General features: G+C 39.1%; 1 protein-coding gene and 1 pseudogene across 1 annotated transcript; one reads left to right on the top strand and one right to left on the bottom strand.

Annotated features, from left to right (window-relative positions):
• Positions 1–1,149: 1,149 nt before the first annotated feature.
• Positions 1,150–2,024, bottom strand: LOC122310020 (annotated as a pseudogene).
• Positions 2,025–2,711: 687 nt separating this feature from the next.
• Positions 2,712–4,863, top strand: LOC122311341 (jasmonate-induced oxygenase 2-like). The gene is made up of 3 exons (XM_043125881.1): positions 2,712–3,236; positions 3,803–4,130; positions 4,419–4,863. The coding sequence occupies exons 1-3, from the start codon at positions 2,773–2,775 to the stop codon at positions 4,671–4,673; spliced, it is 1,047 nt and encodes a 348-aa protein (XP_042981815.1). The 5' UTR covers positions 2,712–2,772; the 3' UTR covers positions 4,674–4,863.
• Positions 4,864–17,979: the final 13,116 nt, after the last annotated feature.

Here is a 17,979-nt window from a genome sequence, read left to right as displayed (position 1 = left end):
GATTTCGACTGAAACTAAAATATTAGTTATTTCTAGCGATATTAGTCTTGCAGAAAATAAAAAGAGCCCAATCTGCTAATTTTTTTTTTTTTTTTTTTTTTTTTTTTGTAGTGGATGTTTCAAGAAACAGAATCATTAACAACTTTTGATAAAATCTAAAGAGAATGTGTAAATTACTTTTTCTAAGTAGCCACAAAGATTAAGTTGAAATAAAAATATGGGTGTTTCCAGCAATATTCGTGTTGCCGGAAATAAAAATAGCCTAATCTTCTTTTTATTTTTGTAGTGACATTGCCTGAGTTTACATCTAATAAAGCTGAAAGGAAAAATAATTAAATAAAATTTCCTGAATATCTAAAAGGAATTAATGGAAAATTATTACTTCTTGTATACGTAGTTGCGTACGTATATGTATATATTTAATTTTTGGAGTGATTTTAGTGAAATTGATGATTTTATTTAATTGAAACTATTCCAATGAGAGAGTAGTACTCTAGCGGAGGGAAAAGAGTTGCACTGTATTTTCTATTTTACATGTCAATTTTACCGTAATTATGTGAGACGGCACGCATATACGTCATGTTACCGTCCCTTGAATGACGTAAATTATTTATATACACTCTGCATCCTATCTCATCATCTCTCTTTATTATTGGGTAACACTGCTCGAGCCACTCTTGACAAACGCCCAATTTGCCGAATGATGAGGCATTGCCACGTCGGTTTACAAGTTGTGCATGAATCTACGAAAATTTGATGTGTGTTAACGCTAGAGATAATTTTAGAAAAAAAAAAAACGCCCTAATCTCTCTTAATTTATACTACTCACTTTAACACTTAACATAGTATCACATTGTGTAAAAAATATTTTAAATTAATACGTCGAGGTAATTTTAAATAATTAATTCACTTGTTTTACTGATTTGTCTTACTACAATACTTGCTCCTTTTACATCAAGCACACGTATAATGTCACAACTCAAGTAGAGTAATTAATTAAGGAAATGAGAGAGTACGTAAAGAACCGTCTTATTTTATTATAATTATTCAAATGGCATTACAACAAGAGAAATAATTAAGGAAATTTTCAGTTTATTCGAATTGTTTAACGGTTTGTTAATGTGTTTATTATTTTATATATTTCTATTTTTAGAATAGTTTATGAAGATATTCAACCAGATTTTTGTCTACTTGAAAAGCCTTGGTAAGAACATCGGGATTGATGGGAGGCTCAGATCCGAAGACTGCATCGACTATGGTGATAACCTCCGGATTCTGGCTGTTGAGACCCGCAAAGGCAATGGCATTGGATTTTCCAATATTCAATCAGAAGTGAACAAGACCGGCTAGAAATATAAAGACATCTCCGACATTTAGAACTTTGGTGAAGAGGAGGTTTTCTCCTTCAGCTTGGTTAGAGGTGACAAAGGCAACGTAAAGAGTACCCTCCAAGACAAATAAAACCTTAGTGGCACGAGGATGTGTGTGTGGAGGATTCTGGCCATATGATGCAAAGTCAATGCGAGCCAAGGATATGCCTAAAGTGTTGAGGTCTGGAAATTGTTACACAGTAACAGTGATGACATTTGACGCCTGTCGACCTAAGGTGTCTCTACCAACATTTAGGCACCCCTGGAAGAAGAAGTCTCCGGCTTTGACATCTTTTGCGTTCTTGCATAGCTTTCCGTTCACAAATACTACATGCAGAAAAAGAAAGCTCGTTACTATAAAAGAGGAACTGTAGAATGTCCATTATAATTGATAATATGTTATGCAATTAATATCATAACCTCCAAGGATAACTGTAGCTTATAAGGAAATCAATAAAGATGCTTTAAATTAAATGAATATTTCCAAAAGAAAGTATGTAGTAATAAGAATGTGTTCATACTAATAGAATCATACTTGTCGACTGCAATATTCCTGAGATTATCACTATAGACAATGTAGTCTTTAAATCCAATCCTACTATTAATACTGATGTTCCCAATGCCTTCTAAGTGGACAAGAATTTGGTTAACCATCTTCAGCAACAGTTATGATGGGACAACAATTAATTAGTTGAATATATAACCATTTTATTTATTCGATGATGATGATGAAATTAATTAATTTCTATTAATGTTTGACTGTACCGTCATACATATGATGATTTTAATGAAGTAAAATGCAGGTTGCTTAATTATAAGAAAGTATTAAGTACCAAACATGAAACCTCAGAAAATGTGTCTTCTAAGAAAAAAAAAAAGACTACTGATTTTTGGAGTGCTACCAAATATCCGAGGTTTCAAACTTAGGCAAGCGCAAACGTCACACGTACGACCTTAAAGAACAGCACATATACAAAACAAAGTTGGAAATCATCCCCTCGTACACAATCCGAAAACCGGTCCTAGTTCATTGTATCATTGCACATCAAACTCAAATCTCCCTCCATAAAACCCACCATTTCAAAATGTGTCTTCTAAGAATTTAAAAGGAACAAAAAAAAACTACTGATTTTCGGAGTGCTACAAAATATCCGAAGTGTCAAACTTAGGCAAGCGCAAACGTCACACGTACGACATTAAAGAACAGCACATATACAAAACAAAGTTGGAAATCATCATCTCCTCGTACACAATCCGAAAACCCGTCCTAGTTCATTGTATCATTGCACATCAAACTCAAATCTCCCTCCATAAAACCCACCATTCCAGCATCACTATAGGTACTGGCTAGTTCTAAAGAACAAAGAAAACCACGTTTTTGCAGGAACAAAAATCACCAACTATGGGAGAGGTTGATCCAGCTTTCTTCCAAGACCCTGAACACAGACCCAGAATCGTATTCACCGAAGCCGAACGCATCCCGTTGATCGATCTTTCTCCTATACTCTCCTCCGGAAATGTTTCTGCCGTTGAAGGCCTTGTTAGCGAGATACGCAAAGCATGCAAGGAATGGGGGTTCTTCCAGGTGATCAACCACGGGGTGCCCTTGGAGAAGCGCCAGAGGATTGAGGCTGCAGCGAGGAAATTCTTTGCACAGAGTTTAGAGGACAAGAGGAAGGTCAGAAGGAATGAGAAGGAGGTGTTGGGTTACTACGAAACTGAGCACACCAAGAACGTAAGGGACTGGAAGGAGGTTTTTGATTTTACCATAGAGGAACCCACCTTCGTCCCGGCTTCCCATGAGCCTGATGACAAGGAGGTGACAGAGTGGATTAATCAGTGGCCTGAATACCCGCCCGAGATAAGGTAAAGTTAATTAACACCGTCGTCAACATTCTCCTGAAGTCTTAGATTTTACCTTAAAATCCTACTTATAATAACTACTACTGCAGATAGAAAATTTTGACTTAGAGAAACACTTACACGATTAACCGATTATGATATGCTTAATTGACTAACGTGCCGAACTGCATAATTAAGCCTGTCCCTAGTATTATGTAGTGTTCTTAATTCTATCTGAGCTGTACCAGTTTGAATGGTTCCCTGATCATAGCCAGCACATAGAGGTGGTACAAAACGCCATGTTGGTTATAGAAGTGTGATTTAGGATGTTATACCATGCACGTTCAGAAAATATTGGGATAATAGAACAGTAGAAATATGATATTATATCGGTCTTGGCATGGGGGGCGGGGGTGGAATAGAGAATACACGCAAACTACTGGAAAATAAATATAAAAAAAATATGTGAAAAACAGTAGTGTTTTTTTTTTATTACTAAAAGTCTAGTAGTTTGAGACCCTATTCAAGGGACTCAATGAATGTGACTACTGTGATCTGACGGAGGGACTCCCTCGAGCAATATTGAGCAGGGAGGCATGCCAAGAATATGCTCAAGAGATGGTAAAACTAGCTTACAAGTCAATGGAACTTGTGGCCCAGAGCCTAGGCCTGCCAGCAGATAGCTTCCGGGGCTTCTTCAAAGACCAAACCAGCTTTATCCGACTCAACCACTATCCACCCTGCCCTGACCCTGAATTAGCTCTTGGTGTTGGTCGACACAAGGATGGGGGTGCCTTAACCATCCTTGCTCAAGATGATGTTGGAGGATTGGAAGTGAAGCGCAAAACAGATGGAGAGTGGGTTCGGGTCAAACCCACCCCCAATGCTTATATTATCAATGTTGGTGACATTGTCCAGGTATATCATTTTCAGATCTCAAGAAAAGATCTGTTTTCTTGACTAACATTGCCCGTACTTTTATTCGTAACCCTTGCTAATTATACGACGAAAGAATATGGTGATTACATTATGGAGCACCTTGGATAGCCAAGTTGCTTGAAGTCAAAACTGCAAACTGGAAGTATCTTAATTACTGGTCCAATCAAGATCGCTATCCATAAATGTGAATTGTGGCATGCCTTTAGAGTTCCTTTTTTTTTTTTTTTTTTGCCAGTTTCGCTCAAAGAATTAACGGAAATGATTCAGGTTTGGAGCAATGACGAATATGAGAGCGTGGAGCACAGGGCGATGGTGAACTCAGAGAGGGAAAGGTTCTCCATTCCTTTTTTCTTCAACCCGGCACACTACACCATGGTTAAGCCTTTGGAGGAGCTAACAAATGAGCAAAACCCTGCCAAGTATTGGGCATACAACTGGGGAAAGTTTATAACAAACAGAAAGCGCAGTAACTTCCAGAAACTCAATGTTGAAAACATCCAAATTTATCATTTCAGGATATAAATGTAAACTGGTTGGATGTAGTCAGATCACTCCCTACCAGTAATATTCAGCTTCATGTTGTATGTAATATATTATGCATGTATATGTGCGTAGAGACTTGGGAAACATGATCATGCGGTTCATCGATCTCAGAGAACGATGGCACTGTAATACCGTAAATAAATATAATGGAATAAGCTTGAATGAGTAATTTGCTTCGTATTACAGAACCTATATATTTGTGATATTTATCCTTCTCGAGATAATATTACAAGTAATGTTTACAACATAAACATTTCAAGGTACGTACAAAAACCTACTATCCATCGATCAGCTACTTAAAAATATAAGAATATATTTTGGTCTTTCACTTAAGTTCCATCACCTTTTGCTTACGATTTAGGTTCTCTATCTACAAATATCAAATAATATAAATGATGAAAGAATATTGGGCTAGGTGAGAAAGGCTCATTCTTACTTATCATAATATATATATATATATATATTGAGGAGAGAAAGGCAGAATATTTCAAACTTGCATGTATGTGGACGCATGCACATGATTTAGACCAAGAAACTCACATTGTTATCGTATTCACCTGTTAATGAATTTTATATCACAAAAAGCACGGGTATATTTAATTATTCAAAACCACTTACGTTCGTAGTTGACGATTTTAATTACACAAAACGCTGATCCTTGTATGATCCCACTACAAGGAAATACACTGTTGGTAAAATTATACAATAATATAATGAAAATTATAATAAAATTAAAATTGAAACGAAACCAGTTTAGACTAAGGCACAAAAATATCGCTCTACAAAGTCTCAAATTAATCAGTGCGGCAACACTCTTTTTGACTTGACTCTTTCATAATACAACAAGCCAATTGATCGAAGTATAACCTGAACTAACTCTACACAAGTGATTGAGACCAAAACTCCACTTAAAGAACATATTTCTATTATCTAGAAAATCTTGCCAAAAAAACATATATATGCACGTATTTTTTCTATATATATTTTATCCATCAAACTCTTCTATATTATATATCAAATAATAAGTCGTTAGACCCTTTTTAAAAACACCATACGAATTAACCCTTCTAGATGATATTATTTCAAATCAAGAAATAAAATCCAAATAAATAAAACCTCAATAAAGCTGAAGAATTATGAAAGTTACTGAGAAACGTACAAATCCATAGAATCGGCTATACCTGCAGTTATTTCCAAGACTAAAAGTCCAGCTAGATATGAGGTATTAACGCCAACGTTCGTACAAGAATAAAAAGATAATTGCAGCAAAGTAATTGAGAAGCCAACATTATGATCTTCATGAGATCTGTTACTGACAATAAAAGTAGGCTAAACAACTTCAAGCAATAAACCTCATAACTTATAACGTCTAATAATCTAACGTTGAAGACATGCAATAATATATATGAACACTTAAAATTAACCAAAAAAGAAAACCACCTATAAGTCTTCCTTCAACTTAATCAAATTAAAACAAATTATGAATAAAAGCTATTTATTAAAAAAAATACTAACATACACATTTTCCAGTGCCATCAATCGTCACAAAAAGCCCCTAAAATCGTTACAAAAATTTATTCTCAGCGATTTATACTGCACCGCATGTTAGTTGCATTTATTTACTTACTTATAAACAAAACCAGCAAAAGTATAAAATCACTGCAAATATTTTAGTATTTGCAGCAATTTTTATTGTTGCAAATACCAAATATATAAAATCGAGAAATAATATTTCTCGCAGCGATGAAAATATGCTATAGCCATATGCTAGTTTCCAGCGACTAAAAATTGTCAGAAATACTCAATTACGAACCAAAAAAGTAAAAAATACTACCAAAACTAGAAAGCTGTCATGGCATAAGGCTGTCACACATAAATCTTAACAAAAGGTGTCAAAGCAATTGATAATGGCTTACTACAAATTGTGACGCTTGGACAAAATCACAACTGGGCTGAAGCTATTTATTGTCTGCCCAACGCTTCTGTTAAAGAAATACAATATCACAACAAAGCTTGGGGGTTACATATCAATAGAACCAAAACCAAAAATAAGGAAAATCCTAATTCTAAAGTCAAATTCAAATCTATAGGAATATGTAAATTTACAGTTCAATGTAACATATACATGAGTTCAGGTTGGTTAAACATATACAGTTCAATATCTCCAAAACCAATCTTATGATCTTCTTTATTGGAAGTGTAATTAGAAGTTGATTAATATAACAGGAATATTCTTTGTGCATATACTATGATCTTCTTTCTGCAACATGCATGTATACTATTACTTGAGAGACATTAAGTAATAGGTTACTTTTTTCTATTTACCTTAACACAAGTAAAAGAAGTTGCACTGAGATGAAAGGAAAAGAAGATGGCCATTTGATGACCACTAGACCTCAATATACTTGACTACTCACCCCAAGTGTGTTATAGCATATAACCAAGTATTTTAATGTTAGCCAACCTAATAAAGGTGTGAATTAACATAAGCACATGTCTGATGCAAAGTTTCAAGAGGAGTACCACAAAGCTCAAACTAACCCCCAGGCTATTAAAAAATAAAATTAAATTAAAAAAAAAACTATATAAATTAGTCTATACCCCACTCCACCATTTCACACATTACATTACATAATCCGCCAATAATACATCCTGGAAACCAATATCAACTCAAAAGAGCCCGAATACAATAAGTAAAATAGTTTAAAAACATCCTATATAGCCACTTAAATTAACCTCAAATTGCCACACCTTAACAATTATACAAGAGAATTACAAAGCCAGTTGCTCCTTTCCAATATTATGCATAAAATAATTCAACAAAAACAATCATACATGCCACGAATTAATTGGGTGAAAAGTGAGACCCAAGCTCAGTTTACTATACCTAAAAATTGTGTAGTGGTTAGTCGAATTCGAGCAAGCGACAAGGCTACTTAAGAACATATGGGCTACCCTGTGATACCAAAAACAATAAAAATCAGAGTTCAAGAATTTCTGCGTCTTACTCTAACGGCAATAACACATTTAAAAATTTTGTGCCTTACAAGAAAACCATCCAATGAAGATAAAAGAGAAATCTGAAAATTTAAAGAGAAAAAGAGAGGAAAAACGACAAAGCATTACAGATGTGAGAGAGGTTTGTTCACATCTGTAAGAAAACACAGCGGAAATTACCTCAAGCTCAACTTATAAAATTGATCCACAAGTTTCTCCAGATCGACAAATTTCAAGAGTTTCAACTTAGTGGTAAAGTGTACTATGTAGTTTAAAACTAGAGTAGTGCTTTAACAAATCCACAACCTAAATACTATTTTAAGAGAGAACAAAAGAGAGAAAGCTTTTTACTAATTTAGATGATTACCAAGAATCAAAAGAGGGGGGCTACACGGCTGGCCTTAAAGGCCAGCGTAAAACTGCCATTTAATGGCAGTAACGCATGGCTTTAAGCCATGCGTTATAAGCAAATAACGCATTGCTTAAAGGCCATGCGTTAGACAGAGTGAAGGAGGGGTCTGCCCCACGTGGGCGCCCCTCCATTTAACATCTCTCACTCGCACACAGTGGGCATGACCCCAGGTCAGCATCTCTCTAATGTTCTCAATCTTATTCATAAAAGTAAATAGGTCGTGCGACCACCAAGCATATCTATAGAAAGGTGGGAGTACATACACTAAATCTCTCTAGAGAAGATCGACTAGCATAGTAACATCCCTAAAGTGTATGGTTATGTCCTAGACTCATTCGATCGCATCAGTTTAAGCATTTTCGAAACCCTCTTGAGTTTCAGAAAACTCAAAACAATGCTTGACTATCTCTAAATCATTTCAATATGTTCACAACCTTAGTCGCTACCAGTATGTAGCGTCATAGTTTGACGTCAGCAAACACTATCGAAGATGCGATATTGAAAAATCTTTCCTTTGCACTCATATCATTCAACTTTGGTCAAACCGCTTTCCCAGCAATTCCTCTTTAGACTGTATTGATCATGGCCATAGACAACTTGCCAAAGTAGCAAACATCATAACCTCCATCTTGTGACATAGTCAAAAGTAAAGGACACTTAAAAAAATGAGACTCACACAGTGAGAAAGAGGAGAACTATTTATTCACTTTGGTCGAATAAGCACATGTAGTATGAAACACATGCTACGGTGGATTTCTCTTTCTCAAAGAGCATATGTCTATATCAACATCGTACAGATCTTAGTCTAGCCGCTCCTTAAGCGTCTAACCCGAGTTCCTCTATTTGCTCGCATCCAAGGCGTCAAAGAGGATCTCACATCTGGCTAACCACAGGCTACATAGGTTGTGGGGTAACTGTTGCATAGTCCTCTTATTGGACCTCATCTTAGCTCCCACTAAAACGACATATATTTATGTTAACTAAATTATCCATTTGGACAATTATCTAAGAACACAATGTCTCATCTCTACTTGCTTCTCAAGTGCTAGAGGCGATCGCTCGTGTGAGTGAGCCGATCTAAGCCCGTTGACATATCTTGTGTGTGAATTAGAAAAAACAATACGATAAAGACAATAACTGAATCATATTGTATTAATATTTCAAAGGAAATGTTACATCTCAATGTCATTTGAAACACAAAATATATTTACAGTCTACGTAGTCCTAGATTTCTAACATAAGCCTCAAAGACATCTCTTACTATGGGCTTCATTAAGGGATCAGCAACCATGCGACTTGTAGAGGTGTTTCAGAACCACTTCCTTTTACGCTACTATGTCTCTGATGTAGTGGTATCTGATATCTATATGTTTGGTTCTTCCATGGTACTTAGAGTCCTTAGCATATGCGAGAGCAGCCGTGCTATCGCAGAATATTGTCACTGGATCTGAAGTATCCATGCCAATGTCTAAATGCTTGAGGAATTTTCGTAACCAAACAGCTTCTTGAACCACTGCAGAACAAGCTATGTATTCTGCCTCCATGGTGGATAAAGCTATACAGGGTTGTTTCTTGATGCTCCATGTAATGGCGCCATTGTTGAGCAGAAAGGCATACCCAGTGGTTGATTTATGTTCATCTAGGTCACTGCCCCAGTCGGCATCGCTGTAACCTTTTAGCTGCAAATCTGAACCTTGATAGCACAGCACATAGTCTGCAGTTCCCTGGAGATATCACATAATCCTCTTGACTGCTTTCCAGTGAGCCAGTCCGGGGTTAGATTGGAATCTACTCACTAAGCCAACTGCATAGCATATGTCAGGCCGAGTACACATCATTGCGTACATCAGACTATCCACAGCATTAGCATAAGGGACACGGGCCATCTTTTCCTTTTCTATTTGAGTCTTAGGACACAATTCTTTAGATAAGTTCTCACTTTTTGCAACAGGGGTGTCAATGGGTTTACATTCATTCATTTGGAAATGCTCGAGGACTTTCTTTATGTAAGTCTGTTGGGACAAACACAAAAGTTTCTTTGAGCGATCTCTGTAGATCTTAACTCCCAGAATGTATTCTGCTTCACCCATATCCTTCATCTCAAAATTGAAGGATAACCACTCTTTTGTGGCGACTATCAACTCTTTATCATTTCCAGCTAGTAGTATGTCGTCAACATATAATGATAACATAATGAAACTCTTCTTGGACCTTTTGACATAGACACAATGATCCTCTGTGATCATCGTAAACCCATTCAAAAGAACGGTTCGATGGAATCTGAGGTACCATTGCCTAGATGATTGTTTTAGGCCATATATTGATCGTTTGAGTTTGCACACTTTGCGCTCTTGATCTTTGACCACAATACCCATTGGTTGATCCATATAGATCTCCTCATCTAGTTCTCCATTGAGAAATGCTGTCTTAACATCCATTTGGTAGAGTTCCAATTAATCCATGTTTGCTACTATAGTTAGAATCAAGCGAATTGAAGCAAACCTTACCATTGGTGAAAAAGTTTCCTCATAGTCTATACCCTCCTGTTGGGTATATCCTTTCGCCACTAAGAGAGCTTTGTACTTATCTATCGATCCATCCGACTTGCATTTGACTTTAAGAACCCATTTGTTTCCAATAGTCTTACACCATGTTGGTAGATCAACCAGATCCCAGACCTGGTTAGTCTTCATAGACTCAATTTCATCATTAAGAGCTTTCATCCACTCATCTTTAGTAGAAGATGAGAGAGCCTCATGAATTGTCCTAGGCTCATCATCATCATGCGGATCTACCATAAAAGCTTCCCCTTCAATCTCAAAACGACGACGGGGAATACTTTCATGTGTGCTTCTAAGCGGCTGAGGTTGTTGTGATTGATTGACAAGTGGTGTGCTCCCACTCGGATTTAAGTCCCTTTTATCATTTGTAGGAGCTTGAAGAATTTCTTCCTCATTCTCAACTAAATTCCTTGGAGCACTTTCCTCTTGTTCTACAATCTCATGAAGTTCTAAACTCCTATCAACCTCACCTCTACTTGGAAATTCATTTTCAATGAAGTCCACATCTCGTGATTCAATCTCAGTTACACTTCCATCAGTTTGTTCACCTATTAACACATACCCTTTAGAATGTTCTGAATACCTTATAAAGATATACTTCTTCCCTCTATGGCCTAATTTTTCATACTTATAAGAAAGATCATGAACAAAACCTGTTGAACCCCATGGCCGCAAGTTACTCAAATTGGGTTTCTTGTCGATCCAAAGTTCATATGGGATGGAAGTTACTGATTTGGAGGACACTTGGTTAAGAATGTAGGCAACAGTCAAAAGTGCATCCCCCTAAAAAGAAATTGGTAGGTTTGTTTACGCCATCATTGACCTAACCATCTCAAGCAGTGTTCGATTTCTCTTTTCTGCCACGCCATTTTGCTGCGGCGTACTCGGCATCGTTAACTGTTTTTTTATTCCTTTTTCATCACAAAGCCTTTTAAATTGCTCAGAGAGATATTCTCGTCCTCGGTCAGTTCTTAGAGTTTTTAAACTCTTATCTAACTGATTCTCAACCATTATTAGATATTGCCTAAAACATTCCAATGCTTTAGACTTATGGGAGATTAAATAGACATGACCGTAACATGAAAAATCATCTATAAAAGTGATGAAGTAGATACCTCCGTGTCTTGCCTTCACACTCATTGGACCACAGATGTCTGAGTGGACTAATTGCAGTGGAAAAGATGCCCTAGTGGCTTTTCCAAACGGTTTTATCTTAACTTTTCCCATTAGACAATGTTCACACATGGGCAAGATGACCTTAGCGAGATTGCCTATTAGGCATTTTCTAGCTAATCGAGTCATTCTATCTTGCCCTATATGGCCAAGCTTAGCATGTCATGTGTATGGATCCAAATTATCAATAAATGAAGAAAGAAAAGTAATAGATTCATTTATATTAGAACAAACCAAATCCAATATCATAAAACCGTCTTAAAGAAAAGTATTGCCATAAAACACATGGCCCAAATGGAAGGCAACATAATTGTTTTAAAAAAAAATCCGAAAACCAAGTTTTAATAGAGTAACAACTGAAAGTAAGTTTCGTCGGATCTCGGGAGCGTATAGCACATTGTGGAGGAAAAGAGTGCGGCCACCCCGCAAGTTCAGCTTGTAGGTATCAAGTCCCAGTACCTCCACGCTAGCTCCATTCCCCACCTTGATATCACGGCTCCCAATTGGAATCCGACGATACTCCACAAATCCGACTCCATCTCGCACTATGTGTTCGGTCGCTCCTGAATCAACAGTCCACAAAGGATAGGAGTCAGCAACCATCACATGGCTAGTTACAAAAACAATGCAAGAAAAGTCAGAGTGTACCTTCTTCGGCTCAGTGCAGTCACGAGCGAAGTGGCCAATCTTTCCGCAGTTGAAGCACTCTAATTTTGACTTGTTTTTCCCGCGCTTGCCCCTCTTGGTGCGCTGAGAAGTTCCTGACACTTTTTTAATATGTCCAGCGGCTACTCCATTCTTGGACTTCTTGCGCTTAGGCCTTGATGCCTTGCGCGAACCAGCATTAGCCACATAGGCCGTATGATTGGGCTTAGCAGCCTCTAGGCGCTCAACCTCCAATTCTAAGTGATGTGAGACATCATCAAAGTCTTTGATATTCTCGTTATGCGTCAGGTTCTGACTCATATTCTCCCAAGAATTCGGTAGTGATCTTATCACTACCTGTACTTGCTGTTCATCTGTCAGGTTTTTTCCTACCGACTTAAGCTCGAGGATCATAGTTAACATAGCCCTAAGATGCTGCTTCATCATGTGGTCAAAGCGCATCTTATAGGAGTCGAACCTCATGGTTAATCCACGCAACCTAGTGGCTAAAGTTCTACCAAACTTCAACTTCAAAGCCTCCCACATGCTTTGGGCAGTGTCATAGACCTCGAACTCACACATTAGATCATTGTGCATACTGCTTAACATAATTATGCGCACGCACCGATTTTTCTTAGCCCATTGGGTATAAGCTTGTTGATCTATCTTGTGTTGTTCCGAGTTCCCTTCCTCGGGCATAATAAGAGTGTGAGATAAGGCCTCCAAGACCTCTTGCTCATCTAAAACATATTGGATCTTGCGATGCCATATGTCATAGTTTTCTCCATCTAATTTCTCCCATTTATGTAAGTCGGTAACAATATTCTTGGATACCATTTCACTACAATACACAAAGAAGGGATATTACTCAGACACTTAAGAAATATGCCGCGTCCTTTCAAGTTAGAAAAAGAATAATTTAGATATGTCACAAGATCGAAAAATCACTAGGCTTAAGAATCATTTCTTGTGCCACAATATCCAATTATTAGATTTCTAGCTCAATTCTCATGCAAATTTTAAAAAAACAAATATGGGAGAATTTATCATCATAAATCTCAACCATACTCCCATTATCTTAAGTAGTCATCTAGACCTAGTCACATGTAAAGACATAACCTTCTAAAACCGCAGTAACCTTTTGGGCCAATCTACAAGGACAGCTACCCAAACCATAGCATCCTGTTGGGCCAATCTACAAAGACAGTCAGACTATAGTAACCTGTTGGGCCAGTCTACAAAGATGGTTCATATGAGACCATTACAGTCCATTTTTCTTGTTTCATCAGTGCATTTACAGTTCTTACTGGGGCCACTGTAGTCTTTTTGGCTATACAGTGCATTTACAGTTCTTACTGGGGTCACTGCAATTCTTTCAGCCTATCATTCACACTAACAATTCTAACTAAGACTACTTAGTGGGATTTTCTATTTTATCACTAAAAGAAATAAAGACTAATGTCTAAACATTCAAGTCTAACATTCATAGATGATAAAATAATCATATTTCTACATGTTCAATACACACATACATGTTATCACATTTAATCTAAAAATTAAATAAAAGATCACATGTATTATAACATTATGGAAAAAAAATAGCATGAAAATAACCAAATATTCACATGTAATCACATTTAATCTACAACATTAAATAAAAGATCACATGTAATATAACAATATATCTAAGCATATATTAAATCATGCCAAAAAAAATTATTAAAAAAAAATGTAGCACCACATATGCGCGAATCACATAAAAAAAGAAAAACACAATCACAATTTACATGCATATGCCAAAAAGAAACTGGAAGCAATTATAAACGCTCTGATACCACCTGTGACGCCCCCAAAATCCCCACGCCCGAACACGGGGAAATTGAGACGTCCGGATGGTGACAACCCGGGTCACCATCCCATCGACGGGTGCCGAGTGTGTGCAAGGCAACAGATGTGTACAGAGAAACACGCAGCGGATAACGAAAGTCATAACTAAGTACCAGAATTTTTCTTAACGTAATACAAGCTGTTTAAAATGTACATAGATAAATATTACAAAACACGAATACAGTTTTAAACAAATATAAAGATAGCATCAGCAACCCGGCGGAGCCGCATCCTCGGGCTCAGCCTCCTCCTCTTCGTCCTCTAACTCTGCACCAAAAGCTACGGAACCACGAATGGTACCGCAGGTAAGTAAAACCCAAACACTACCAGATAAAAACACATAAAACTCATACAAGATGCATGAAACATGCCCAATGCACAAAGCCCACAAAAAACCCAAGTTTTCCACACACGCCAAAAAACCCATTTGGCCCAAAAGCATATCCTTTCTGAAAAACACGCCAAAAGTCACATTTGGCCGCCAAAAGTCCATTTGGCCCAATATCTCGCCGGAAGTCCATCCGGCCCAATATCTCGCCAGAAGTCCATCTGGCCCACGCCAAAAGTCCCATTTGGCCTCATAAACCATTATCCAATTTTAACCGTATGCACCATGACCTTCCCTAGGGGTCATCCGCACACCCTGGCTCCAGTGTCACACCGTAGAGTACCACCACGCATGTGACACCTAACGAGCGATGCCCAGTTCCGCGCCTCCCGCGCGTGCGTAGCCAAGCACCCTCTAGCCCTCGCCAGCGAAGGGCCACGGAGTCGGTGAGTAGGGCGATGCCCGGTTCCGCGCCCGGCGCGTTCGTAGCCAAGCATCCCCTAGCCCCGCTCCCGTCATCTCTCTCGACAACTCAGGGGACATCACTCAGTTTATTCCGCTCCCGAGTGACCAGAGGAGCTCCACCGAGATAATAACCCATCCCGGCTTGGGCTCGTGATACACACGCACCCGTAAAACCACTCACGCCAATACACAGGCTTTTCACACATGAACAAAAACACCCATGCATGCACCATGAAATGCCATATCAATGCATAATAAATTAACCAACCAACATAAATCAATTAAACAGACAACTCCGTCCTCCATCCATCCGACCCCCGAAACTCCTCGGACTCAATCCGGAATCAACAACCAACAACAGTAAAATATTTGAATGAGCAATATATATTAAAATCTGAAAATAGGGTTTGGAAAATACTTACAGCGCTATACGGCAATTTTAGAAAACAAGCGGCGTTGCAAGCGGCGGAAAAACAGCAACGTCACAGTGAAAATTCACTGTGGCCGTGGGTCTGAAAAACCCACTTTTGAACGGGGACAAACTAGGACACGAGATTGATGGAGGATGGTCAAGGGATGGTTGTGAAGCTAATGGAAGTGACGGACGGCCGTGGGTAGCGGCGGAATGGCCGGAAATGGCCAAAAAGAGCAAATCGGAAAACAAGCTCGTGGGAGCTGCTCCGGTGGTCGTTGGAGGCCGGAAATGGGTGGGTTAGGACGGCAAGGGACCGGTGATGAAGTGGTAAAGAAATGGTGGCCGGAGGTGGAGCGACGGCGGCGGATCGGAGTGAAATCCGTGGAGGCTTGTTGGGCTTTTTCCGGCCAAATGGCCGGCCGGTTGGGGGTGGTTTTCGGTGGGGAGGCGCACCGGAGGGAGGGGAAGAAAATGGGACCGGTGGGGGTCCGGTTGGTGGCCGGACGGCGTTGGGCTGGAGGAGAGAGAGGGACGATGCGGGGGAGAGGGAGGAGAGAGAGAGAGCACGGGGGGGGTTCGGTCGAGCGGGAGAGGAAAGAAAGAAAAAAAGAAAAAAGAAAAAGAAGGAAAAAAGGAAAAGAAGGGAAAAGAAAAAGGAAAAAGAGAAAAAAAGGAAAAAGATGTGAAAAGAGATGAGGTCCAATCCTCACTCCGGGAAAACGAAACAAACCGCCAAAAAGATTAAAACCACAAAACAACTTAAAGAAATAAAACACAACCTCAAATAAAATAAATTAAATTAAAACCCAATTTTTAAAACGCAAATAAATTAAAATAAATAGCTAATATATTAATTAAAATAAAAACAAATATTTCAGCGAAAATACACTCAAAAACGGGTCATCACATCCTCCCCTCCTTAAAAACAATTTCGTCCTCGAAATTGCAAGATCACCACCAACTTAAACCAAGCCACACAAACGTACATAAGCCAACTGTGATAAAAAAAAAAAACAAGATACATACCTTCTTCATTCAAACAAATACGGGTACTGCTCCCTCATGTCCGCTGCTCGCTCCCAAGAGAAGTCTTGAGCTAACGGATCTCCCCAAGCCACTTTAACTAAAGGTATCGTCTTGGACCTCAACTGTTGCTCCTTCCAATCCAAAATCTGCGACGGAACAACTTCGTAAGTGAGATCCGGTTGCAACTGAACACCTGCTGGGTCGACGAAACGTGGCTCTTGCTGCCCAAAGCTCTTCTTCAGGGATGATACGTGGAAGACATCATGAACATCCCCAAAATAATCCGGCAAAGCAACTCTATAGGCAACGGACCCTACTCTCTCCAGAATCTGAAAAGGGCCGACATACCTCGGATCTAGCTTCCTCTTCTTACCAAAACGCTTAACACCTCTCATGGGAGAGACTTTAAGGTACACCCAATCACCAACTTCAAATGACAATTCTCTCCTCCTGGTATCAGCGTAGCTTTTCTGGCGACTCTGAGCTGCTGCCATTTTATCTCTAATGATCCGGATTTGGCTTTGCATCTCTTGAATTATTTCGGGTCCAATTACCCTACTCTCCCCAACTTCATCCCAACACAAGGGCGACCTACACTTTCTCCATAAAGAGCTTCATAGGGAGCCATCTGAATGGTCGCATGGTAGCTGTTATTGTAGGCAAACTCAATGAGCGGCAAGTGGTTTTCCCAACTCCCTTGGAATTCCATGACACACGCTCGCAGCATGTCTTCCAGAGTCTGAATGGTGCGTTCTGACTGGCCGTCTATCTGCGGGTGATAAGCAGTGCTGAACTTCAACTTAGTACCCAAAGCTGCCTGCAAACTCTTCCAGAACTGCGATGTGAACCTCGGGTCTCGATCCGACACTATAGTCTTTGGTATGCCATGTAGCCGCACTATCTCCTTGACATACAAACGGGTCAACTTACCCAAAGAGTCGGTGTTGTTAACAGGCAGAAAATGAGCACTCTTCGTTAACCGGTCCACGATCACCCAAACAGAATTCTTCCCACTAGGTGTTCTCGGCAAACCCACTACGAAGTCCATCGTGATGTCATCCCATTTCCACTCAGGAATAGGGAGGGGTTGGAGCATGCCTGCAGGTCTCTGATGCTCGGCCTTTACCTGACGACACGTGTGGCATTTCTCCACATATAAGGCAACGTCCTTCTTCATTCCATCCCACCAGTAATTTTTCTTCAAGTCACGATACATCTTTGTACTGCCGGGATGAACTGAATACGGGGCCGCATGAGCTTCCGCCATGATTCGTTCTTTGAAATCTGAGTCCTTCGGGACCACTCTGCGATCTCGGAACCGAAGTACCCCATCACTATCCATGCTATAGTGCAACGGCCCTCGAGATTTTCGGACT

The sequence above is a fragment of the Carya illinoinensis genome, chromosome 5 (genome assembly GCF_018687715.1).
Source record: "Carya illinoinensis cultivar Pawnee chromosome 5, C.illinoinensisPawnee_v1, whole genome shotgun sequence".
In the NCBI taxonomy this organism is placed as follows: Eukaryota; Viridiplantae; Streptophyta; class Magnoliopsida; order Fagales; family Juglandaceae; genus Carya; species Carya illinoinensis.
The sequence above is the reverse complement of the archived record's forward strand: the minus strand, read 5'-3'. Positions and strand labels throughout refer to the sequence as shown.

Bases quoted from the DNA above. Each gene is read 5' to 3' on its own strand.
- LOC122311341 (XM_043125881.1), top strand. From the start codon at position 2,773: ATGGGAGAGGTTGATCCAGCTTTCTTCCAAGACCCTGAACACAGACCC. The intron at 3,237-3,802 runs GTAAAGTTAATT...AATATTGAGCAG, and splicing joins GAATACCCGCCCGAGATAAG to GGAGGCATGCCAAGAATATG. The intron at 4,131-4,418 runs GTATATCATTTT...GAAATGATTCAG, and splicing joins ATGTTGGTGACATTGTCCAG to GTTTGGAGCAATGACGAATA.